The sequence below is a fragment of the Hemicordylus capensis genome, chromosome 5 (genome assembly GCF_027244095.1).
Source record: "Hemicordylus capensis ecotype Gifberg chromosome 5, rHemCap1.1.pri, whole genome shotgun sequence".
Classification (NCBI taxonomy): domain Eukaryota; kingdom Metazoa; phylum Chordata; class Lepidosauria; order Squamata; family Cordylidae; genus Hemicordylus; species Hemicordylus capensis.
In genome coordinates, this window is record NC_069661.1 from 35,076,573 (window position 1) to 35,103,799 (window position 27,227).

Genomic DNA, 27,227 nt, shown 5'->3' on the forward strand with positions numbered 1-27,227 from the left:
CTTGTGATGGACATGAAGACTACATACATCAAGTGATCTGAAACAAATGGGGTCTCTCTTTTGGGTGGTCAGAGTAATACCACTTTCATAAAAACATAGTGTAGCCGAATCCACTTATTACTTTCTCTCTACAATGAGTGGGAAAGGCATGTGCGCTCCTTAGGTTTGAACTAGGTTGAGATTTTCTGCTTGGAGTTAAATGAGCATCTGCTAGAGAGGCTAAAAGCACATGCAAGTGATGGCATTGCACTAGAAGTCCTTTCCAACTACACTGCATTTGGAACATGTCCACATGAACCTTGAGCTTATTTGTTCCCCTCCCTCCCTTGCACATGAGGGGAGGAGACCAAAAGTTTTCTTCCATTGTTTAGAACAAACCAGTTTCCCATTATGCCTTAATATGGAGAACCATTATTCAAATCACAGTCAGTTCACAAACCAGGATATCAACCATGGAAGAGATCAGAAGGAAGCTTTCAATCTCCAACCATCTCTCACGTTTAAAAAAAAAAAAGGAATGAGGAAAGCTGGTCTTGTGGCAGCAAGCATAAATCGTCCTCTTTGCTAAGCAGGGTCCACCCTGGTTTTCATTTGAATGGCAGACTGCATGTGTGAGCACTGTAAGATATTCCCCTTAAGGGATGGGGTCACTCTGGGAAGAGCATCTCCAAGACAGGGCTGAGAGAGACTCCTGCCTACAACCTTGGAGAAGCCACTGCCAGTCTGTGTAGACAATACTGAGCTAGATGGAGCACAGGAAGCTGCCTCGGTATAATTTAATTAACACATTTATATACTGCCCACTACCAAAGTCTTTAGGCAGTTTACAAAAGGTGACACCTTCCTATGTAAGAGGTAAGCATGCAAGAGGTCAAGGCTTGGGCTGATCTGTTCTCATCACAATCAGCCCATGGTTCATTGTAATGTCTGCATGCAGCCACAGAGAGTTACAGAGCTGACCAAAAGAAGTGTCAGACCTTGCTGACAACTACACCATGGAAAAAAGGAGTAAATATCTGATTTCACTATTCCAGATGAAGGATACAATGCATCCCACGCACCCCCACCCCAAGTTACCACATTGCTTTTATCTTCTATTATCTGTTTTGTATCCTGTTCTATTTTAGTGGGACAAAACCAGAAAACATCGAAATAGAAAGAAAAGGACACAAAATAATGTGGTAACAAGCTGGTTCCCTGATTTGAAGCCAGCTGCAAGGAGGAGCTATTTATTGAAATATATTCTTCTTGGTACACACTGCCCCCTAGCAATCTCACTCAAGTATAACCAAGTGTCAGGACTGCTCAAATTCTTACTGCAATACTACCTCAGTAAGTGTGTGTGTGTGTGTGTGTGTGTGTGTGTGTGTGTGTGTGTGTGTGAGAGAGAGAGAGAGAGAGAGAGAGAGAGAGAGAGAGAGAGAGAGAGAGAAAACTATATGCTACAAGCTCATCCAAGGGAAACTGAGCCTCTTTCTCACATCATATCAATGTCAAATGATGCTTTAAATATCTTTAAGTATCTGATGCTTTTAAATAAATGATGCTTTAAAATGATTTTTTAAAATATCAAATGATGCTTTAGAACCTTGATGTCTAAATGGTTTACAATCTTATGTTGTTCACCAGCAACAACCCTGTGAAAACAAGCCATCTTCGAATAGGGTTTGCAGGACTTGAATCTCCAGGAACTGGCATCAATCCAGGCGACTATTGAAAACAATTGAGATTTTAAGGGCCTGTGCAAGCTTTTTTTTGGGGGGGGGGACTATTTGGGAAGAAATTTCCAGGAAGAGCTTTTTGTTTTAATCTTTTTTTTAAAACAGGGAACAATTAATGAATGGGGGACTAGTTCATATGCCATATTACCAGCCTTTGTGACTAGAAAGGGGATGCACGGAGGGAGTGCTATCATGTCGTCTTCTGTGGATATCCCATTCCTTTAATTCAAGGGAGGGATCTCCCCCCTCCCATCTGAATGACCGGCTCCCAAAGGCAGTTCATTCAGATCAACAACCCTCCATCACACATGATAAAGGGCTGTGCCAAGAGAGCATCACAACATCCTCAGGGAGCATAGCAATGGGTGCACACTTGGAACATCCACTTTCTGATTGCACAGGCCGGTAAAGTATGATCAGTGTCCAGAGACTGGAACAGAGAACAAAATCCACTCTAGACATGGGGTTTCCCATTGCGTCCGTGGAATGCCCCCACCCTTGTCACCACAATATTGTTTCCCAAGGGCACTTGAATCACGTGTTATGTTTGCTCAGTACCAAATCATACATCTATGTAGCCCAGGCTTTGTCCCTTTGCACATCCCATAAAAGTGAGTTCTATTTCTCCATCATCTACTTTCTATTTCTCCATCATCTACTTTGTATAGAAGGGGAAGATGTGCAAAGTCTGACATTTTGACCAAATATGCAGCTCTGGAGTGGGTGTGTTGCTTGCATTAAATCTGACAGGGTGCCATGAAGTGTGAATCACTCATACTTCACCTACTGCTACTTCTATGGACAAACTCAGAATGCCTGCAGATAGAATACTTCCCCAATATCATTAAACCAGAAACTGCGGTGGCTATATGTATTCTAGCTGTGTCGATGGAGAGGCCTACTGACACATGGCCTGTCCAGCTGGCCAGGACTTTCTGGCTAGCTGGATGCCCCCCCCACAAGGAGCATAAGGTGGCAGGGCAGTACCTGGCAGGAATAGGCAATTGGGGTGTGCCACACCTACTGATAGGGGCAGCTGCAGCAGCAGTGGGGGGAGGGGGCAATGGGTCCCATGAGGAGGGACACAGGGACACCCTGGCAGCCCTCCCCTCCCCAGCATCCCAGGGACATTTGTCACCTGGCTATGCCACTGGCTGAGAGAGAGTTAATGCCTATGGTCATCCAGTGATCTTCATGGCTAAATGGAGATTTGAACCGTAGTCCAACCACTGCACCACACTGGCATATAGCTACCTGGAGAGTGAAAGCTCTTCCCACTTATGATTTTCTATTAGCGAGATCATTAGATAGTACCAGTGAAATGGCCATGTTCACCTAGAGCTACCTCGATCATCTTTTACGTGCTGGGCAAAGTCTGTCCTGTTTTCCAGTGCTTTTAATAACAACAGAGAGCCTTTTGATGGTTTTTAGCTGCCATTTCATGCAGTGGCTGTGCTGTTTTTCTTTTGTGGTTTTATTGGCGTAATTGGTTTTTATTGGTATTGTAAGGTATTGTTTTATAAACAGACTTGAAACTGCTTGCAGTGAAAGGTGGGATATAGTCTATGCATGTAAACATGTTTACTGTAAATGCCACTGCAACATGTAAAACCTCCAATAAAACATGCATGTTTTTATTCTGAAGGCGGAAAATCTTAATTAAGGGCTGAAGATTTTACAGTAATGTCCTTTTAAATACCAATTACAAGTCTCTTAATAATAACACATCTTATTTGTTAAGTACCTGTAATTAGCTAGGTGGAAAGTTTCTTGCAACTGTGTCAAACTGAGGTTACAGCAGTAATTCTGCTGCATAGTTTCTGAGTAACCCTAAGCTAGACCCTATAATTAATGGCAAGTTGAGAATTGTATTTTGTTTCATAATTTTCAGCTGAGAACAATCTAGAATATTTTAAGCATACGGTTTCCTCCTCCAGTCAAAAGGGTCACTTAGTTTAAGAGTGTCTTGCTTCTATATCATAATTATTTGATAAATATGGGATTGTATAAAACATTAAATATATACACAGAAAATGTTTTTAAAAATGTTCCTCACTTTCCTCTATCAGCTTCACATAATACTTAATACAGGTACTGCAACAGCCAACAACACTCACAGTTCAGCATGTTCAGTATTCTAATAGCTCTATAATATAAAATAAATAGAAGAGTGCTAAGAAATAATCTTTCCCACAGAGCAGAAACCTGAATGATTAATCAGTATTTGATTTGATAGGATACTTAAGAATGAAAATCTGGTTCATATCATTGCTGAAGTGCATAGCCATCACCTTGCTAGATCCTGATGAGCCACTTGGCCAGAAATTACATACAAGTTTTATTGTCCAAATGACAAGTAGAATTCCTCCTGTAATGCTTATTATGGGATTGCAAACCTATCGATATAGATAATTCAGTTTTGCAGATAATAGTTTTGCATAAATATTGTTAGTTAGTCTACTTTCCTTAAGGAAAGTAAGCTTATGAGAGCACCTGACAGAGAGAAAGAGAGAGAGAGTGAGTGTGTGTGTGTGTGTGTGTGTGTGTGTGCGCGCGCGTATTTGTCCATCAATTTGGCAATTCCTGGACAAATATGGGTACAATTGCAGGTATACATAGAGATGCCTCAACAGAATAATTTGTGATGATGACATCCAACCCAATTAAAGGTGGCAGACGTGTAAATGTTTGATGCACAACTGGCTGACTTGTGGACCACCTAACCGATTTGAACAAAATTTGCTGCAGTTGTAAGGATACATAGGGACAACTCAATGGCATAGTTTTTGATGTCATCCACCCTGATTCAAGATGGCGTATGCGTAAACGTTTGAGGTGCAAGTGAGCTAACCAATTTGAACCAAATTTGCTACAGCTGTAGGGTCAAATAGGGACCAGTGTTCTAATTATTTTCATCGGTGTGTGCAATGAGTTTTGTTTTGGGTAGCAGTGTCAAGGCAGTGTGCATGCACATGCATTCAGAGTGGGGCCTTCCTGATTCAACCTGAGCGGGTTCTAAAATTAACAGAATGGACATCAAAAAACGTGTGAGTGTGAGCACATGTGCACGCCTTAGAGGGAACACTGATAAGGACGGCTCAAGGGCGTAGTTTGTGATGATGTCATCCATCATCGCTGGTAGAGCCAGCATGGTGTAGTGGTTAGAGTGCTGGACTAGGACCAGAGAGACCCGAGTTCAAAACCCCATTCAGCCATGAGATTTGCTGGGTGACTCGAGGCCAGTCACTTCCCTTTCAGCCTAACCTACTTCACAGGGTTGTTGTGAGGAGAAACTTGAGCCTGTAGTACACCGCTCTGGGCTCCTTGGAGGAAGAGCGGGATATAAAATGTTAATAATAATAATAATAATAATAATAATAATAAGAAGAAGAAGAAGAAGAAGAAGAAGAAGAAGAAGAAGACACGTGAATGAATGAGGTGCAAGTGGGCTAACTTGTGAACTGCCTAACTCATTAGGCCCAAATTTAGTCCAGTTGTAGGGATAGTGAAAGAAAAGTAGGCAGATTAGTTTTTACCAGAACAACTTGTTTTTCTTTGCAATTAGCTATCTTCATCATTAATTCTATGATAATTTCTTCAGATTGCAAAGTTCCTTTCAGCAAGGACTGCATGTGTCTTCATAGAGACTGGGAGCCATGCACCATTCAACAGTATCTCCTTTGGAATGAGAGCTGCCCTTATTCAAGAAATGCTTCCACTCATGCAAGCAGCCATTGCATGAGCACAACTCTTTTACTTGCGCAAAGAGCTACCACTGATTGTACACCACTCTGCCAAAGGTCTGAATGCCACCCAGTGTTTCTAGCAAAGTAGATTCTATAGTGCCTGCAGACTGCATAACTGCAATTCAAATGTTTGTAATTAGACATCTGTACTCAAGTAATGCTCCAATTCAGAAGACCATTACAGCGCAAATCTCCAGCAGCAGCACATCTTTATGCCACAGACTTAAACTGATGCACATTTCCCTGCTCAGTGAGCAAAGAGGCACCATTTAAAAGTGGTGATTCTCTTTATTTAGCAAGGGGAGAGCAACTGGCCCTATCCATCCCCAGCACAGCACCCTTCCAGTGGCTGTTGTTGGTGTCTAGCTTATGTTTATATTTTAGATTGTGAGCCCTTTGGGGACAGGGAGCTATTTAATTTATTTGTTTGTTTGTTTGTGTGTTTATAGCTATATAAATGGTATATAAATAGTTCGTATGTCATCATGCATGAATTTGCATGATATTTCAATGCAGCTGCCTAATCCCTTGGTCTCCTCCATGCCCCCCACCCGGTCTTGCCTCTGTGCTGATCTGCTCCTTTGCTGCCTGGTCTTCTCTCTCCTGTCCCAGTCTGCTCCCTTGCCAGTTACTTCGATTACAGGAAAACCTCGAAATTTGCAAGGGTTAAGTTCTGGGCTGCAGCCACAGATATGGAGCCATGAATATTGGGTCATTGGGCCTATGGGATCATGGGAGTTAGGTTCCTGGTTGGCTGAAAACTGGCCGAATTTTGCAGGGGGAGCTTCTTACTGTGCTCTGCTGCTCCCCGAGTTGTGCTGTGCCTCCAAATTGGCTGAAAATCAGCCAAAAACCAGTGTTTTCTTTTCTTTTTTCTTTCTACAAAGACAGGTGCAATCTTGTGGCTCTGTTGAAGAAAATGGTGGCCGGAAATGACTTCCTTGGTCATTTCCAGCCACCTTCGACCCGAGGATACGCGAGGTCAGCATTCCTTCCCTCCTTCTTTGCATATAACAAGGTCGGGTGTCTTTTTCCCAACCGCGGATACGCGAATCCACAGACATGGAATTCGCAAATAATGAGGTCCACCTGTACTTAGTAGTAGCAGTGATGGCTAGTTCTCTCTCTCTCTCCTCCCTATTATCCCACTCTTTCTGCCTTTTGAAAAAGACAAGCGACAGGACACAGAGCAGAAGGAAGTGTGTGGAGGGCCCCATTCTTCCTTCCATTCTGTTCTTCACTCCCTGCCTTGAAAGGAACAATTGAGAAGGATGGGAGAAGGAAGAGTGGTGCAGCTGCAACAGGAGCCAGAAATTACTGCCTGCTTCCTAATGGGTCCATGTGAGGCAAACAGTCAGAGGCAGTAAACCAGCAGAAACGGTAATCACCACCTGAGGCAGCTGCTTCATTGTGTCTCATTATCAGGCCAGCCCTGTACTCAAGATTCTTTGGGGAAAGCCAGAATAGTAAAACTGATATCAATTAAAACAATATATTTTCTAAATCAGGCTTCAGCATTAGTGTCAAGTACGCAGAAACTGGTAGAACCAATATGGAGAATAACGATATTAACTACCGTATTTATTTGACATGGATATAACGTTAAGTTTTCATTTACACCTTTACCAGGGAATTGACAGAAAGATTGTGACTCTGTTGGTTCTTTTGGATCTCCCGGTGGCGTTCGACACCATAGACCATGGTATCTTTCTGGATCACCTGGAGGAGTTGGGGATAGGAGGTGCTGCTTAGCAGTGGTTCCACTCCTATCTTTCAGACATATTCCAGATGGTAGAGCTTGGTGACTGTTGCTCTTCGAAACAGGAGCTATTATATGGAGTCCCTCAGGGCTCCATTCTGTCACTGCTTTTTAACATCTACATGAAACCACTGGGTGAGGTCATCAGGAGATTTCATGCAGGGTGTTATCAGTATGCTGATGACACCCAAATCTATTTCTCCTTATCATCATCAGGAAATGGCATTCATTCCCAAATGCCTGCCTATGGGCAGTAACAGGATGGATGAGGAACAACAAATTGAAACTGAATCCAAGGAAGATGGAGGTGCTCACTGTGGAATTTGAGGGATGAGTTAGATCTTCCTGTGCTGGAGAGGTTACACTCCCCTAGAAGGAACAGGTACACAGCTTGGGAGTGCTCTTGGATCCAGACCTCACCTTGGTATCTCAGGTGGAGGCTATGGCCAGGAGCACTTTCCATCAACTTTGGCTGATTTGACGGCTGTGTCTATTCCTTGAAGAGAACGATCTCAAAACAGTGATTTATCAACTGGTAACTTCCAGGCTTGACTGTTGTAATGCACTCTATGTGGGGCTGCCTTTGTACGTAGTTCAGAAACTTCAGTAAGTTCAAAATGCAGCAGCCAGACTGGTCTCTGGGGTAACCAGAGAGACCATATTATGCTTGTTTTTGAACAGCTGCATCAGCTGCCAATGTGTTTCCAGGCAAAATACAAAGTGCTGGTTATCACCTTTAAAGCCCTAAATGGCTTAGGTCCGGCCTACCTTAGATAGTGCCTTATTCTGTATGACCCCTACCGCACGTTGAAGTACATCTTCAGTTACCACCGGCATATCTGGTGGCAACTAGAAACCGTCTGTAGCTGCTCCAGGCCTGTGGAATGCACTCCTGGCAGATATCCGTAATTTGGGCTCATTCGCCTTCAAGAGAGTCCTAAAGACTTACTTGTTTAGGCTGGCCTTCCAAGGTTTTTAAATTGTTCTTAAGTACTTTTAATTGGTTTTAAATTTGTTTATATATTGTTTTAGCTTGTTTGTTTTAAATAGTGTTCTTGTACATTACTTGTTGTACATCACCCAGAACCTTTGGATGGGGCAGTATAGAAATGTAATAAATAAATAATAAATAAATAATAAGTGGCACAGATGCTTCAGTGCCCATTGAATTACACTGTTAGATGCTACCATGCCTTTGAGATCTTTTTGTATCAAGTTTGTCTTGTACTGTGAGGAAACAGACTCTTGAAACTGACCCTACGTTCTTTTTCCACTAACATGATAAAAAAGTCGGAAGAAGCACTTCCACTTACATCTGGAATGAAGCCAATTTCATTGAGATGGTTACTCAGTTCGGGGTCATGGAATGCAATCATCTGGGAGAACACCGTCAAGTATTCTGGAATCGGAAGAGTGTCAGTAAGTAAAGGGAAAGGCATTTCAGAAAAGGTTTCACAAGGAATTTGGCCTTAGGGATCACTGGAGAAGTTTTGTCTGTGAAATCTCCATTACAAACAGAATACAAAAAAGGAGACATGCTTAAAATATTTACTACAATTGGTCTGCAACCAGTGTTGGGATTCTTTATTTCCCCCCTCCCCTTACAAGAAAAAAAATAGAGGAATACTGTATAAATATTGCGGCAAACGTGCATTTTGTATACTGTACCTGTAATGGTACAACATTAAACACTTTGACACAGCTTTAGACTGCAGGTTTGTTGCAACTGCTTTAAAGGATTCTCATTTAACTTGGGCTTAACAGTTGTGGGTCTATGGGGGTGTTTAACTGTACTAATGTAATTTACTCATCACAATTGGTATAACTCAATGGCCGCAAAGTACTGCTGAACGTATTGAATCATGCTTAATGTTCTTATCTACTTGTTACTATGAAGCAATTTGAAGTGTTAGTAACAAGCACATTTGGACTAGCAACACCTCCCCCCTCCCCCGATCAAAACACACACACACACACTCTCTCTCTCTCTCTCTCACTCATCTGGAGAGAGATCTACAACCTTTTAGCTGTGGGGGCCACATGCTGTTTAGCATACATGTTTGCTTGCCTTTCCACCACTTATTTAGAGTTCTGAGAAATTCAGCTTCCATTATTATAAATCAGGAGCAGCTGATTTTTTCAGCTTGGTGGGTGTGGGGTACCCTTCCTGTCCTGAATCTGCCCAGGACTGGACACTACCTAGCCATGTTGTAACCTCTAAGGCAGGGAAAACACTGCACTCCAAATTCTATCAAATTGCACTACCTTGCAAATCAGGTATGGAGAGCTGCCTTGTGACTCTTTTCTAACATGACTTTTCATGTTCTCCATCTTGATTCTAACCTCAGCTTTTCTCCCAGTTCAAAATGGAAACATTTTGGAGTTGGAATTTATAATGTTTTCATGAATTTAGCATGGACTACTTGGGTAGTCTAATATAGAAGGGATAGTAGGTTGGCTTCGGACACATTATGCGAAAACCCAGTTCCCTTGAGAAGTCCATGATGCTCGGAAAACTTGAAGGAAAGAGAAGAAGAGGATGTCCAGTAGCAAGGTGGATGGACTTGATTGCTCCAGCAATGAATGCACCACTGAGACCCCTTAAAGACCAAGTTGAAGACACATCAGCCTGGAGAGAATCTATCTATGTGGTTGCTAAGAGTCGACACCAACTTGATGGCCTTAATCAATCAATCAAAAATAGGTTGGCTAAAGGAGTCTGTTTTCTTACTTTTTTACATTTAATTTTGCTGAAGAGATCCAGGCAGGACTGTTATCCCACTCCCAGTAGAAAAACCCATCGGATCTTTCAGTAATGTGTTATCTCTAAGCCTCTGAAATGATCCTTACTTTATTTAGCTTATATACAGTGTTAACAAATTTTATGTTCTTAATAAATTCAGCAACCACAGGTGAAATCTTTAAAACTGCTAATCACAAATGTAGCTATGTGCTGATGAAAACAAATTTACAATTAGCTTCCTGAAAGCACATTTCTTTTTTAAACAAGGGATTCGTGCCTACAGTGGTTTTGCATGGATATGCTATACCTTGTTAAATGTCATCTTTATTTAAATAACCAGGCTTATAAAATGTAATTGCTATGTAGGATTACATGCTTATTTAAGCATCTATTGACGGCACATATCCTTTCATGAAAATGGAGATAGCAGGTGGGTTCAGCCAAACAGCACTGGCTCAGATAATACTGTAGTGGGCAGCCAGCCAGCTTTGATAGAGTTAACTGGGGAAAAACAGTTGACCTTGATTAACAGTCTGGAGACCCTAGGTCATGACCCAATCAGTTAACTAGTGGGCAAAACTAAAGGGCTCCTGAGGGTCTTCTGGGAAGAAAAAGGGTGTGCACATGTGAGAGAGGAGCAATGGAATCTTGCCAGATTTTTACAGGGTGAGTTCTGCAAATCCCTGAGGGTCAGAGATTTCAGAGACTGGTCTCACCTAGGTCCTGGTGAAGTCCAAGGCAAGAAAGGCACCAACACAACTTGTGGAACACAAGTGCTTTGTTAGTGAGGATGCTGACACGGCGTTCTATTCAGACCTGCTTGAGCAGAAGAATGCTCACACAAAGGAACTTCCCCTAGCAGTTCTCAGTGCCTCCCCAAAACACTCTCCAGGGGTTTGGGGGAACTCCCAGAAGCCATGAAGGGCTGCAGGTGGAGCAGTGTGGGTGGAGGGGGGGAGAGATTGTTTTGAAAATAGGCTGGATGCACTTTCTGCAAATTATGCTGAAGTTCTCTCAAGCAAGCCTCCTTCTGCTTATACTCTTCTGGATAGAACCCAACCAGCTTGCACTTTGGAGTTTCTGTTTGAACATGGATTAGGAACAGACATCTATACAGGTTCTAACAAGAGAGGACTGTGACCTGTTTAAGTATGTAAGTTCCATACTTATTTCCACACATTGCAATTTTTATTTCATGTAGTGCAAATAACAGACTTCTTCCTAAATACCTTGAAACACACCTCCACAAATAAGTAATTTTCCATTTACAAAAGTAGTTTCTTTCATCTTTCACAAATCTGCTAGTTTTAGTATCATCAAATATGCTTGCTAAGCTATTATGGAAGAGTGCTGAGCAGGAAGTTCTTAAGCTGCTATCTCTGCACAACTAAATTATAGCTTTATTATCTACGATTAAACATGTTACTGTATTTCCAAACTTTATATTTTAACAAAAATGAAGAGAGAATAGACTCATTTTCCTTATAAATATGCAACATGGACTGTTCATTTTAAATTTTATTTATTTATTTGATTTCTATACCGCCCTTCATGTGCTGCAGTTCTTAGAACACTAACTTGTACAGGTTCAATCTTCAGAAAAAAAGGATGGAAAAACATCTTTCAGAAGTCTTGAACATCTCCTGCCAATCCGAGTCAATTATACTGAGTGACACGGACCAATAGTTTGATAGCTTCACATGTTCAACAAAAGGTCACCTAATAGTTTTAAACAAGATGCTCAAAAATAAGAAAGAGGGATAAAGTTGAAAGTCTCATTCTATCTACATGGCCCTCTACATGGCTTTATCTATCTATCCATCTACATGGCTTTATCATACTTTGTACCATGAAATGCAGCAAAATAAATCATGTGCCAAGGCTGTTAAAAGTGTTATTAATTTCATTAACAGGCAGTCTGTCACCAAGAAACAGTGCATTAGAATAGATATCATGATGCATTTAAAGTGTCTTGCACTTTAACCTAAATTGCTGCCTTTTACTTGCTTTTATTGGCTTTTTAGGAATTGTTTTTATGTGGATGTTTTACTATAATGGGTTTTATATTTTTTTGCTGTGATTTTGAGGGTCTCCATAGAGTTGAAAAGTACATTATAAAATTTAGCTAGATAGATCAACAGAAATAAATACTTCTCAAATGGCACTATATTATGAGAATGAGATTTAAACACAAAACCTACCTTGAATCACGTGCGAGTTGTCTTTTAGAAAGAAGTTATACAGGTATTTAGGAATAAAGGCAGACATACAGGCACAGGCCAGGGCTAAAAGGGAATTAGAAAGAGAGACATGAGAACTTTCTGTACCCACTAATTATTACAGTCAGTACACTTTAGTTCTTAAAATATGTTGCTTGATATTAAAGGGTATTGTAAACGTTTTAGAATATTTGTACAGATTAACCACCATCCACTAAAGACAGAACACCAGCAAATGTATTAATAATCTGACACACTGAAATCCACATAACAAGCAGAACCTGAAACAAAAATGTCACACCACATTGGAGATGCTTCACACCAAACTTCCCGGGTTATTGGCTGTGCCCTGTTGATTGAAAGGATATTCTTTTCCTTATGCCAAACACGTCATTTGAATATTGTGTGGCTGAAAACTGTACATTTTCTCTGCATCTTCAGAGGCTAGTTCTGGGCAGGGGGGACGACATCTGGGCTCCCTCCACAAAGCTAACATTTTGGGGCATGCTTTATGGTCCCTACGGACACCTCAAAATGCCCATCTACACTTAGCAGATGCTTTCAGAGCCTCTGTGCCTAGTAACATGCTCTGTTAGTTGTCGGCAGTATATTATTAGCTGTAACAATCTTGTCTTAAACACAGATACACAAGCTACACAATGCTCTAGAAAGGAGTACTGGTCACTTACCACGAAGGCTTGTTTTTGCTGCTGGATTTGAAGACATCTCCCCACATGCTTCAGAGAACAGGACTTCACGTAATTGTTGAGCCTTTATAAGCCTGGGGAATATAAGCGCCACCCAGTTCTGATTAGCAAAGTCCAAGATCCAGAGGAAACAGGTAAAAAACAAACGGAAAGGGAGAAAGGGAAGACAGCATAGAACTAGATGCCTGGAAAAGTGGGTCGAGATGTCCTCAAATCCAGCAGCAAGAAACAGCCTTCACGGTAAGTGCCCAATGCTCCCTTTTCTGCTGCTGGATGAGGACATCTCACATGGGACATGACACAGTTAGAAGACCCAGGAGGGGCTGTCAACATCTACTGGGGTGGAAGAACATGTTGGAATACACGTCGGCCGAAAGCTGCCTGAGAGAACTGCTAAAGACCAAGCCTATAGTGTTTTGTGAATGTGGAAGGTGATGCCCATGTGGCTGCTCTGCAGATCTCAGCAAGAAACACATTTGTGGAAAACATGGCTGACCTTTCGGAGTGTGCCGTGACTTTTGGCAGTGCTGACAGATTCTGAACCTCATAGGCAAGGAGCATACATGCTTTAATCCATCTGGTGATGGTAGCAGAGGACACCTTCTGGCCTGAAAATGATGGTAGGAATGAAACAAAGAGTGCCTCTGTGGAATGGAAGGATGCTGTGCGTGAAATGTATGTCTTCAAGCAGCAGTGCATACCTAGCTTTCTCCAAACGATGGGCCGGTTTGGGACAGAAAGAAGTATGTACAACATTCTGGGAGCAGTAAAACACTTATGAAATCTTTGGCAAAAAGGAAGGATCCGGGATCAAGCAAACTGATTCCCTTGAAAAGATACAAAAGTTACGATTAAGTGGATCCAATGTTAGTTCTGAGACCCTCCTAGCATAAGTGACTGCGACCAGGAGCACCAACTTAAATGAAAGAATGCGAAGAGGTAAATGGGCTCAAATGGAACAGCATGTGAAACTCTCAGCACTTTATAAAGATCCCAAGAAGGAAATCTGTGAATCCTCGGAGGCGTGAAGGTGTGGGTGTGAGTGAAGACCTTGTGCAGTAGATGGGGAAAGCAACATGGCCAGGGCTGCAGCCTGTCTCTTCAGTGTATTGGCTCTAAACCCCTTGTCTAGGCCATCCTGAAGGAAGAGAAGTTCTGGCAGTCCACTATTTCCCCGATACGTTGTGTTGTCTGCACCAGCACAGAAAGACTCTTCCAAGTGGACTGATAGATTCTGTTGGTAGAGTCTTGTCTGGATGCCATAATAGTAACACTGAAAATATCTGTGTGTTTTTCAGAATGTTGCGCTCAGCTTGAACCACACCAGATTATGGTGTACAATGGGGCCTTGACAAAGAAGATCCGGAGACACAGGGAGAAACCAGGGGTCTGCTGTTGCTAGATGTAAAAACTTTGCAACTCAAGGGCACCTGGACCAATAAGGCACCATCAGAATCACCTGTGACCTGAGAAGCCAAATCTGTCCAAGTAGACAGCTGAGGACTGGGACTGGAGGAAATGTGTACAGAAGCTCCTGGGGCCAGGGAGATGACAGGATGTTCACCACCTTCACACCCTTGCAGGGGAACCGGGAGAAGAACCATGGAAGCTTCTTCTTGTCTGGAAAAGCAAATAGATCCACCTGTGGATGGTCCAGGACCTTGCAAGCTGCAAGTGGAAGCTCCACTTTGCTGGATGGATCTTTTTTCTTCTAAGCCAGTCCACCTGTGTATTCAGAGACCCGCTGAGATGGTGGGCCACAATTGAGGCTAGATGGGTGCCCACTGCATGAGGAGTGTTGCCTCCTGATGTAATGTTTTCAACATGGTGCCCCCCCCCCCCACCGCTTTACATGGGCCTTCACTGTAATGTCTGTTCTCACCAGTATGTGTTGGTGTAGTAGTATCAACTGAAAGGTTTGCAGGGCAAGCCAAATGGCTCTGAGCTCCAGCCAGTTGATGTGGTGGTGTCTTTCCTCTTTTGTCCATTTTCCCTATGTGGAATGTTGGAGGCAGTGGGCGCCCGATCCTGAAAGGCTGTCATCCGTTGTTACTATGACTCTGGGGATCCAGGAAGCTTTTTTTGTGATAGGTGGACTGGAAGATTCCACCATTGTAAAGACTGTACAACCTGTCTTGGAAGTTCTACAGTTGTCGGTTGATGCTATAAAATTGCTGTCTGATGCAGTAGCAGAAACCACTGTGAGATGCAGAGGTGAAAATGTGCACAGGGCACCTCATCCAATGAGGCTACCATTAGACCTAGCAATTTTGCTAAATGTAGGAGTGGTACTACCTTTTAAGGTAGAGATCTGGTGGATCAATTTAAGAATCATGTGCATGTGATAATGTGGGGGAAAGAGGCAATCCTGTAGTTTATAGATCAGCACCCCTAGGTGATGGATTTTTGTAGATGGTGCTGAATGGCTCTTTGTCTTGTTCACCAAAAACCCATGGCTAACATTTCTAGGGTGATCTTTACATCTGTTTCTGCAGATTCTCGAGAATGAGATTTCATCAATAGGTTGTCCAGGTACACAAATACATGGATCTTCTGGAGGCAGAGGTGTGCTATCAAAGGGGCGAGTACCTTCATGAAAATCCTTGGGGCTGTGGAGAACCCAAATAGAAGGGCTTTCTATTGGAAATGTTGTCCCACATAGAGGAAATGGGAGTACCTGACAGCTCTGTGGATGGATTGGAACATGAAGATATGTCAAGTCGACCAATGTCTGCAAGTTGTAGGTGCTCTACAATGGAGCAGCATGTTTCCATGCAGAACTTCCTGTGCTTGACAAATTTGTTCAAGAATTTTTAAGCCCAATACAGCTTTTAGAAAGCCGCCTTTTGGGGGCATGGTAAACAAAACAGAGTAAATGCCCTTGCCCCTTTGGTGACTGGAAACTGGTTCTATGGCAGATATGGCTTTCAGAAGGCGAGTAGCTTGGAGAAGATTGGCGTGTTTGATAGGTGAGTGTGACTGTGGAGTTGGAAGGAAGCAGTTGTTGGGGCGGGGCGGTGAGAGAGAACTCTATTTTGTATCCATGCACGATGGTGCTGAGAACCCAGCTGTATGAAATGCTTGCTTCCCAGGCATGGACAAAGAGAGATAGACAACTCCCCACGCCCGAAAGGAAAGAGTCGGGAGGACTGTCTGGCCTTGGGTTGCTGAGTGAAGGGTTAGTGTTGTTGATTGTTGGACCTTGCAGCATTACACTGCCTGTTCCAGAAAGGGTGCTGCTGTCTGTTGTCTCTGTCCCTTGGTCTGAATGTTGGCCGAAAGGGATGAAAAAGCTGGAAGGGTTGCATGGTGGCTGTCTATCCTCCCTGCATGGAGCGGATGGAAGGACGTTCTTTTTGTCTTTGGTTTCTACAAGAACTTCCTACAAAGTTTAGTCTCCTAAGCGTTTGAGTGCTGTATAAGAGACTCCGGCCAGGTTGTTGCGGGATGCCATGTCAACTTGCCAATGCTTAAGCCAGAGTGAGTGTTGGGCAACTACCATGGATGCTCTGGATCTGGATGAGAAATGGATCGAATCCAAGGTAGTATCAGTTATGAAGGCTTGTGCCATCTGAATCTTAAGTAGGGTCTGTTTTTTGTCAGGTGACGTCTGATAGCGGAGACTAGAGCAGTTTGTCCACCCAGAGCAATGGTGCCATGATAGAGACTGCAGTAGAAGCCCATGTAGAGAGATGCTGCCTCGTGTCCCTTTTTCAAATGGGATCCAATCTTCTTTTCAGTGAGATGCTGCCACAGGAACATCTGTGGATGGAACCTGTACATAGCTGATGATGTTTGAGAAAGGCTGTAGAATTTATTAACAAGCAGAGCAAGCTTTCTATGGGCTGCTGGTGCCTACCATTCCTGTTTCACCATATGACAGAGGCAGCCTGGGAAAGGGAACAGCAAATCCTGGGATGTGAGCATTGGGAAAACCAGAGCCTTCTTGAATGGAATGGGCTATTCCTGAGTGGGCGTTTGTTGCAACCCCAGTGTGTTAATGGCTCTGTGGAAGAGATGTGTGAAGTCATCTGTAATGAAAAGTCTATATGATTGTGAATAGGGTTCAGTGATTTGGTCATTGGACCACATGGCATCTTCTCTAGATTCCAGGTCTAGGTCTGGATTATCTGGTGTCTCCAAGGGGCTTTGCACTGTTTCAATGGGCCATGGGCTAAGCGATTCTACATCAGGCACCCAAGGGTGGGGATATGGAGAACTGAATACAGAAATAGTTGATGAGTTAGATGGGGACCCCCAATCTCTCTTACTTTTACTGCGCTTACTGGCCATTTTTGTCTTTTCATTTTTGAGACTTTTTGTGCTTATATCTCTTTCTCATCTTTTTAGGAGGGTTGGAAGAATCAGACAAGAATGAGGAAGATTGCGACTCCCTCTCCTTTGCCTACTTTTTGGCAGATTTGGAGGGCCTGCTGTGTTGTAAGGATTTAATCAAGCATGCCTTGGAAGCACTCTTGTCAGGTCTTGCCAGCACTCATACCACTCTCCCCTGGTATGGTAGGTGGTGGGGTGGGGGCCTGTGGGTGAGTAGGGGGGGAGCGCAAAGGCCCTGCTCTTACCAGTTCTGGTGTGCGTGGTCTTTCCAGAGTTGGTGGCTCTCTGCACTTCTCAGGCCCCAGGGTGTCCAGCTGAGCTGGGCTGGCTGGCACCTCCTTCCCTGGGGACCCTGTTGGCGGCTGTCCCTGTCCCTGGGCCTTTTCAGGCAGAGGTGCTGGTGGTTGCTCCAGGCTAGGAATCGGCCTGCTAGGAGCACTCCCACAAGCTGCTGTGTTGGCACCACTTTTGCCTGAACCTGTGGGCAACAAGCAGCAGCCCAGCTGGAGGTGCCTCTGGATCCAGTGCTGCTGGGGACCAAGTAGAGGCTCTTGGGCGGCCACGAATCCCGGACTGCTGGTTTCCATGTGGCCGGACAGGAGTGCGGGCTGGGCATCAGCCTCTTTCATTGTTTGTAGCATTGGGGACAATGTGGAATGGTGGTGCTTCTTAGGTTGCTGCATCCCAGGAGCTGCAGGACCCGAGGGGTTTTCCACGGGGTCAGGCCCACTTACTCCTTCCCCCATCACCAGCGAGGATCAAATGGTCATCAGCATGCCTACCGCTGGAAAGGCTCATCAGCACTGATTGGTGGTGAGTCTAGTCAGCTTTGGTTTGTGCCCCTTGTTTCCCCTTCAGCACGATAATGTGCTGAATTCTTTTAGCCTGCTCCATCAACAGTGGGAGGGAGAGGATTGGAGGGAGAGGAGATGGAAGAAAAAGCTGGGTTTGGGGGGCTTTTTAAAAGAAGGGTAAAGGCACAGAGTAGGAGCAAGAAAGACAAGAGGTGTACACAAAAAGGGCTAGAGGAAAAACCATGAACCAAACATAAGAACAGAGAGGAAAGACTTGGTAAAGGCAAGGTGACTGTCTCTGGAGCTGTGCAGGACTAACAGAACTGGGTAGGGCTTATCCTTCCCAGGCAGACAAAGGCTCAACAATTAACTGAAGTCTTGACCTCTGGAGCACGTGGAGAGGATAACCCACGTGAGATGTTGTCAGCCAGCAGCAGAGAATCATAATTTGCTCAAATGAATATAAAGCAGCAATGTAGCCATTAGCAACCCACCCAGTTTAAATAATCTCTATGCGGTGTGCATGCATGATTTATACAATTAGCATAAATCCAGCAGTGTCATGCAGAACTAAGAAGATTGTACTGCAGCCAATGTAAACCTTCAAAATGTTTGTGTTAAAGGGAAAATGCTTACCTTCATTGTTAAAATTCAAGTACAAGAACGGTGCACAAAGGGAATCAAGACCTACAAGGGAAAACATATCAACTGAGTGCAACAATGACATTAAAGATAAATCAAATCACCAGCTAAATCAAATCACACCCAGAAGATAAAGCTGACGCAATTCTCATATAATGTTTCTTTTTAGATTGTGAGCCCTTTGGTGACAGGGATCCATCTTATTTATTTGTTATTTCTCTGTGTAAACCACCCTGAGCCATTTTTGGAAGGGCGGTATAGAAATCGAACTAACAACAACAACAACAACCTGTTTGACTGTGCAAACAAGAAATAATAATAATCATCATCATCATCCCAGGTCCTTGGGAAGGACTTGATGTCTAGATAAAACAAACCAGTCAATAACACCTGCCTGATTGTGTAAATAAATAAATAAATAAATAATCAGGAGAGTTAGAAAAATCCTCAAGTCCAAACTCAATGGCAGGAACACCATACAAGCCAAAACACCTGGGCTATACCTATTATCAGATACACTTCAGGAATAATAGACTGGGCCCAGGCAGAGCTAGAAACGCTAGATCATAAGACCAGGAAAATCATGACCATCAGTCATGCTCTGCACCCCCGCAGTGATGTCGATAGGCTATACCTCCCTCGCAGCTCAGGTGGAAGAGGAATGCTGCAAGTCCATCAAACAGTAGAGGAGGAGAAAAGAGGCCTTGAAGAATGTATCAAGGACAGTGAAGAAGATGCACTTCAAATGGTCAATAACAAGAAACTATTCAACACCAATGAAAGAAAGCAGGCCTACAAGAAAGAACAAGTCAAGAACCGAGCAGAAAAATGGAAAAATAAGCCACTGCATGGTCAATATTTGCACAATATAAGTGGAAAATCAGACATCACCAAGACCTGGCAATGGCTTAAGAATGGCAACTTGAAGAAAGAAACAGAGGGTCTAATATTGGCTGCACAAGAACAGGCACTAAGAACAAATGCAATAAGAGCAAAAGTAGAAAAATCAACCACAAACAGCAAGTGCCGCCTTTGTGAAGAAGCAGATGAAACCGTGGACCACCTAATCGTTTGTTGTGAAAGATCGCACAGACTGACTACAAACAAAGGCATGACAAAGTAGCAGGGATAATACACTGGAACATCTGCAAAAAATACAAGCTACCTGTAGCCAAAAATTGGTGGGACCATAAAATTGAAAAAGTTGTAGAAAATGAAGATGCAAAAATATTACGGGACTTCCAACTACAAACAGGCAAACATCTGCCACACAATACACCAGATATCGCTGTAGTCAAGAAGAAAGAAAAACAAGTTAAAATAATTGACAGAGCAATACCAGAGGATAGCAGAATACAAGAAAAAGAAATAGAAAAAAATCACAAAATACAAAGATCTACAAATTGAAATTGAAAGGCTGTGGCAGAAAAAGACCAAAATAATCCCAGTGGTAATTGGCGCCCTAGGTGCAATTCCAAAAGACCTTGAAGAGCACCTCAACACCATAGGGGCCACAGAAATCACCATCAGCCAATTACAAAAAGTAACTTTACTGGGAACAGCCTATATTCTGCGACGATATCTATAGCAACAGCAACAACACTGACAATAAAATTCAGCCATCCCAGGTCCTTGGGAAGGACTCGATGTCTGGATAAAACAAACCAGTCAATAACACCCGTCTGACTGTGTAGATAAATAAATAATAGAATTTCCCCTTATTCGCCATGAAGGAAAACCATGTAACATGATGTTATGTCGAAGTGAAGTGTAGGTGCCTGTTGCAATTACTTGTATCAAAATACTAACATACACAGTGGTTTCCCTAATATGCACAAACAATTGCAAATAATACTCAGCTCTTTTTCACAGATTTCATATTTACATGTCTCTCTCAAAAGGGTAATGTATGAAGATACCAGTTCTAAGATACCTGTTTAAATAAGCTCAACTTTTTGCCTCTTAAGTAGTGTCCATCATCTTCAAAAGAGCACCAGATGCATTACAGTATAAAAATCTTAAAGTAAAACAGTACTCCAGTTTAGCTGTAACTAATCACTGTACAGAATTAACCTACTCAGGCACTAAAATACAGTGTGAAGCAGTGTTCCCTCTAACAGGGATTCCCAGATGTTGTTCACTACAACTTCTAGCATCCCCAGCTGCAATGGTCTTTGGCTGGGGATTCTGGGAGTTGTAGTCAACAACATCTGGGAATCCCTGTTGGAGGGAACACTGGTATGAAGTTAACCATGAACAAGTAAATGTATACTCATTCTTCAAGAATCCAAAAGATATAATTCAGGGATATTATTGCATTATTATTTTGGGACTTATTTAAAATACATGTATTCCACTTTAGAACCTCAAGTCTCTCTCAAAGTGGCATACAAAAAATGCTAAAAATAAAAATCACATTAAGGCTAATACCAGTTCACTGGGTCCTGGTATTATTCATGGTGGGATGTCTTTTGCTTTCCCTGCTACTGACTTTTGGCTACTACCTACTATTGCAGTACCTCCATCAAGGGGTAAAAATGGTTTCTGATTACTTAAGAATTTAAAAGATAAAAAGAAGAAGCAGCTAGCCACAGTAGCCAGCTGGACTAACCTTGCCAATATACGAGATCAGGATGGGAAACTACCCATGCTTTCAATACCCGTCTAAATTTTGCATGACCTTCGGGTGATGATAGCAGCTCATCGTATTGATGACAGCGAGGAATATCAACTTCAATCTAAAATACAGCCAAATACAGAAGACAAAATAATAAGTGTCATACAAATACAAAGAAATAATGTAGAATGTATGCAGGTTCCAATAGCTCAAATGGGGCTAGAAAACCCACCTGTTCAGGGTATAGCACTTAGCAATAGCAATAGCACTTACATTTATATACCGCTCTATAGCCGGAGCTCTCTAAGCGGTTTACAATGATTTAGCATATTGCCCCCAACATTCTGGGTACTCATTTTACCGACCTCGGAAGGATGGAAGGCTGAGTCAACCTTGAGCCCCTGGTCAGGATCGAACTTGTAACCTTCTGGTTACAGGGCGGCAGTTTTACCACTGCGCCACCAGGGGCTCCTAGGTATGCAATTGAGAATAGGTTTTACTAAGCTATTGATCTTGTATATCACCTTATGATATGATAAAAAAGGAAAGGGAGAAAACAAGGAAAGGCTCATAGGAAAGTTCATTAAGTATATGGCACTATCTGATAGGTCAGTCTGGTGTTGATGAAGGCAACAGTCTTTCTGCATGCCACAAAGTGGCATTGTTGAGGGCAATAGTCTTTCTGCATGCCACAGAAACTCTTCTGGTACCCCAAACTCCTGGGATTTTCCCATAATAGTCCACACACAATGCTTAGTGTCTCCATCTCAGTCAATGGGAAGAGTGGCTGCCTTAAGACATTCACTGTCCGAGTCACTGCTGGTCATCAGAAATACTTGGGAGATGTATCTCCCTGCACCTATGGTCATAATGTTCTAGTGTCATGCATTATTGCTTCAGTCTCTCTCTTCCAAAGTTTGAAGTGATCTTGGCATCAGAAGGGTATTCCATTTCTTCCATCCAACAGACTGCAGTCTAAAACAGTGACAGGAATCTAGCTTTGAACTTATCATTGTTTCTGCAACTGAAGCCCACGACCAACGGCTTTGGAGATGCAGAGGCACTGGCAATACCAAACCTCATGCTAGGCAATCTTTGCAACCAGTGACTGACTGACATTCAGATTAAATTTGGGGATAAGAGATACTGTTTTATAGTGGTTCTGCTCCCATATGTCAATTAGATTTCAGATGGTGGTGCTCGACGACAGTTGCTGCTCTAAACGGGAACTACCCTATGGAGTCCCTCAGGGCTCCGTTCTGTCACCAATGCTTTTTAACATCGACATGAAACCGCTGGGTAAGGTCATCAGGAGATTTGGTGCTGAGTGTTATCAATATGCTGATGACACACAAATTTCTTTCTTCTTGTCATCAACATCAGGAAATGGCATTAGCCCCATAAATGCCTGCCTACAGGCAGTAATGGGTTGGATGAGGGATAATAAACTTAAGCTGAATCCAAGCAAGACGGAGGTGCTTTATTGTTGGGAGTCGTAATCTGCACAATGGGATAGAAAATGTAAACTGCCCTGAATCAGTTTAGGAAAGGTGGTATATAAATTGAATGAATAAATAACATTCATACAGTTGATCAGCCTCAGAGAGATTTCCATTAAGAGAAAGTAATACATAAATTCAAGTCAACTACAATGATCACCATGGAAAGAGGGAAGCAATATAGGACTGAGTGCCTCCTACATGTTGGAATGTAGATGTGAGTACACGTGGAGCCACACATGTTGGATGTAGAATGGTTCGAGAAATCAAGATTTGGTGGGGTAAGGTACATATCCTAGTTCAATGTTAATCTTGCATAAGTTACTCTCAACTTCAGCCACCCATCTCAAAAACAACAACAATAATGACTTTTTAGCAAAGAATTTACTATTTGAAACAGAAACCTGATAAAACATTTTTGCACACTAGAATTATCTGTTCAAAAGAAAGAAATATTGGAGCATTTTCAGAATTTCTTAAGTGATATGCTGAAAAGAAACTTACTTGTCTATCTGTAGGAATTGGAGTATCCTTGTCAATGGCATCATATTTTGCATGAATGGCACCCTAAAATGTGTAAGTAATTGTTAACGTGTTAAACACAAATCTGTAAACAATACTGAATTTATGGAAGTATACGACATTGACAAAAACAGCATTTTTGCTATCACATTTTCAGCATTTTTGCTCTGAATATGACAAAGTGTTAATCAGAAGCTTAGTTCTCATCCATATACTTGCAATTTACAATTAACAACTATTTATCTTATTCTTACCTCTACTCCAAGTAAGGCTGCCCAAGTTAAACCTCTCATTAGTGGAGGAATATCGACTCTGGCTTCTTTCCAAATTTGATTTTTTTTGTAAGGATAGGCCTGGAGAAAAGATATTTTACATCACGGTCTAGTTTTAAAGGGGAATTAGGCAAATCTATGGAAGACAGATATCTATCACTGGGGATTAGCCATGATGGCAATGTGAAACCTCCAGGTTTGAAGTTGTATACCACCATGTACCATTTCCAGGGGCCAAGGAGCAGCACCAGGGAAGGATGCATGCTTCCAGCCCTGCTTGTGGATTTCCTGATAGCATCTGCTTGGACACTTTGGGCAACAAAATACTAGATGAGATCTGCAGCACAGGCAGGACTCTTCTTATGGTCTTGTGAAATACAGTTGTCTCTTGCAAACCATGAGGGCTCCATTCTCGCAAACGCCCGTGGTTGGGGAGACAGTAAATGGGAAACAGGGGGTTAAGGCAACTGTAGCCCCTTCCTCACTTCCTTTCCACCTTCCCTCCACCCACTCCACGTTTCTCTCCTTCAGCCCTGCATGCCAAAGAGCCACAAGGTCACAGGGGGGAGAGGGAAGAGGCAGAGCCATGAGGTCACAGCAGTGGCAAGAGAAAGGAGAAATGCCTCTGCCCCAGCTCCAGAGTGGCGGCAGGAGCCAGCTAGCTAGCCAGCCACAGAAAGTGGGGAGTAACGTTGTTGCCATGGTACGCACCGAGGGGGAGGCCCCTCGGTTTGTGTGTGTGTTTGGGGAATGCAACGGCCCAGGCCCTGCTCAGAGACAGGGAAATGGAGCTCCACAGGCTCACAGTGAACTCTCTCCCTACCTCACCTCTGCTTCTCTCGCCTCTGCTCCTATCTTGCTCTCTCTCAAGAAACTTGCATATGCTTAAGTCGTGGTAAGCAAGACCACCTACAAAAATCCAGTCGCGTATATTCAAAACTGCATTAGAGAAATCCGCAGTTGTCAAGGGATGACTGTACTTACAATTAGGGATGTGCACGGAACCACAGAGGCGTGGTCCGGCACTGGGGGGAGTGTGTCTTTAAGGGCGGGGGGTAGTACTCCCCCCCCCCGCCGCTCTTTCCCCTCTGGTGCTGGACTTTCCTAAAATGTTCTTGGGGCGGCAGAGTTCCTCCCTGCCACCCCTGCCTTCATCGTTGTCTTCAAAGTTAACAAGCAGAAAAAGCTGGTGCCACGCATGCGCCCTTTGCAGCACACACGCCTGTTGCTGCTGCTGGTGCGCGCGCACCGCATACATCATTGTGATATATGCGCCCCGCGCGCGTCGCGATGGGCTCATGCGTGGCGCCAGCTTTTTCTGCTTGTTAACTTTGAAGACAACGATGGGGGGAGGGCAGCAGGGAGGAACTCTGCCGCCCCAAGAACGTTTTAGGAAAGTCCAGCGCTGGAGGGGGAAGAGCGGCGGGTGTGTGTGTAAGTAATACCCCCCCGCCCTTAAAGACACACTCCCTCCCCCCCGCCGAACCACCGGACCAGCCGAATTCCGGACCGGTCTGGAGGCCTTTTGTATGGCCCTGGACCAGTCAGTGCACACTCCTACTTACAATATATCCAACATTAACATACTTCTGATCTTTTTCCATTGCCTCCTCTCCTAACCCCCGGGCCACCCAATCATAATATTATATACACACATTTTGGAGAACCAGTGTGGTATAGTGGTTAGTGTTGGACTGAGACTGTGATTTCAATCCTTATTCAGGCACAAAGAGCAATGAGTGACTTGGGCTAGTCTCAGACTAACCTAACACTGGGTCGTTGTGAGGATAAAGTAGTGTGAAGGAGGGAATAACTATGTATGCTGCCCTAAGACCATTGGAGGGAAGTGAATAAAATGTGTAATTATTATTACATCTATACACAGTTGAAGTTCTGATGGTATTTATTTATTTTTCTGTATAAGCCTCTTTGGGAACGGTTGTTGAAAAGCAGTATATAAATATTAGTAGAAATAGTAGCAAATCTACAGGAAAGTGAAGGAAGCTTTTTCATTTCCTTTTGGAATTTCTCAAGGGCAAAGACCAAGCTGCATGCTAATGAAATTGGAAAGATGTTAGTTTCATTAACACATACCTTTAGCAGTCTGTCAAACAGTACAATTCTGTTCAACTGGTATTCTGTATCCCGCTCTCGGATAATAAGAGGCAGATTAGCAGCAGCAGATAACTCATTATTACTGTTGGAGTGTGGTATATTTGACTGGCTGAAACAGAATGGAAGAACTAGCTGTGAAAAATACGTTTCAATAAATGGAACTAACTGTAAATGGAAATTGGAAAATGCTAAAGCAATGAAGATAATTATATTTGTACAATGGAGAAAAAAGCCATTTTAAAAAATGTTTAGAGACTCCATTCAACCTATGAGAGGTCTGTCAACAGCTACTAGTTGGAGGGCTATAGGCCACCTCCAGCCTCAAAGGCAGGATGCCTCTGAGTACCAGTTGCAGGGGAGTAACAGCAGGAGAGAGGGCATGCCCTCAACTCCTGCCTGTAGGCTTCCAGCAGCATCTGGTGGGCCACTGTGTGAAACAGGATGCTGGACTAGATGCACTTTGGGCCTGATCCAGCAAGGATGTTCTTACGGTCTTAATCTCATAACTCAGAAATCAAAGTACAAAAAATAATGAATAAAGCAACAGATATCTTTTGATATAAATGAAACACAACATAATTACTACAAATCCTGAATTTCATACCTCTTCATGCATCAGTTGTCTCTAAAACCTGGGGGCTGTTGTATTCAGCAGATCTGACTAATCTGATCTGAGTTCCAAACAGAGTTCATCTGATCCAGAACCAGGGGTGTAGCTAGGGGAGAGGGGGCCCGTGTTCATCCCTCTCTCTGGCAGCCCCCCCAGAGTGAGGAAGATAATGAAGAAAATAGGGATTGGTGGAGCTGGAGGGCCCTCAGGACCTGGAGGCCCGTGTTCTTTGAACCCTTTCGCTCAATTATAGCTACCCCCCTGTCCAGAACAAAGTATGGATCAATGGCATTTACAAAATATGTTTTTACTGTTTTTGCAGTAATCCATAAGCCTGACTTATTCAAAGCAACATAACCATTGGGTCAGTCTCATTGACCTTATTTCTGCTCTGAACTTTTAATTCACTTTCCGCAGGCCAACTGTTCAATTTACAGAGAATAGATTGAGTTGGCAGATGTGTTCCACCTTTCCAAAACCAAATCACTTAGTTCTATATACTTACTCGTCTTCAAGCAATGGGTAAAATGCTTCTCCACCAACATCCTTCAGCCTCTGTGAAATGTTACAAAAATATTCAAGATTAGAAAGATGTTCTTTATTTGTGGCTAGTAGAGAAATAGAAAGAAAACACCTCTGACAAAATGGTCGTTGTCTACCATTATCTTGATCAGAGTTTCGGAAAAAATCTCTTGCTTTTTGAGTCTTCACTGCTAATACTTGTTCACTTAGCTCTCCTCAATGGGCAAGAAAATCTAATCAAAAGACTTTCCTCTAACTCTTAAGGCTGCTGCAGATATAACAGTAGATTTCTTTCAACCATTGTTTTGGGATTGGACTGTGAGATCATGGATTGTCTCCAATTGTGTGCAGGAATTCTCTCTGCTTCTCCGAACCACAGTTCTTTCTTATGGATGCACAAATGT

At 43.0% G+C, this 27,227-nt stretch overlaps 2 protein-coding genes across 6 annotated transcripts in view; one reads left to right on the forward strand and one right to left on the reverse strand.

The window, feature by feature from the left end:
* The window catches only part of TBCK (TBC1 domain containing kinase), a 143,184-nt gene that overhangs the window by 62,995 nt on the left and 52,962 nt on the right, over positions 1 to 27,227 (reverse strand). For all 5 annotated transcript variants that reach the window (XM_053253541.1, XM_053253537.1, XM_053253540.1 and 2 more), the window contains exons 13-20: positions 26,807 to 26,856; positions 25,671 to 25,800; positions 23,559 to 23,657; positions 23,287 to 23,349; positions 21,278 to 21,404; positions 18,661 to 18,711; positions 12,171 to 12,254; positions 8,540 to 8,625 (exon numbers count right to left, since the gene is read on the reverse strand). In XM_053253541.1, coding sequence (XP_053109516.1) covers positions 8,540 to 8,625; positions 12,171 to 12,254; positions 18,661 to 18,711; positions 21,278 to 21,404; positions 23,287 to 23,349; positions 23,559 to 23,657; positions 25,671 to 25,800; positions 26,807 to 26,856 — 690 coding nt within the window. The remainder of the gene's footprint in view (positions 1 to 8,539; positions 8,626 to 12,170; positions 12,255 to 18,660; positions 18,712 to 21,277; positions 21,405 to 23,286; positions 23,350 to 23,558; positions 23,658 to 25,670; positions 25,801 to 26,806; positions 26,857 to 27,227) is intronic.
* AIMP1 (aminoacyl tRNA synthetase complex interacting multifunctional protein 1) overlaps positions 1 to 27,227 on the forward strand; it is a 181,274-nt gene that overhangs the window by 52,836 nt on the left and 101,211 nt on the right. The window lies entirely within an intron of this gene.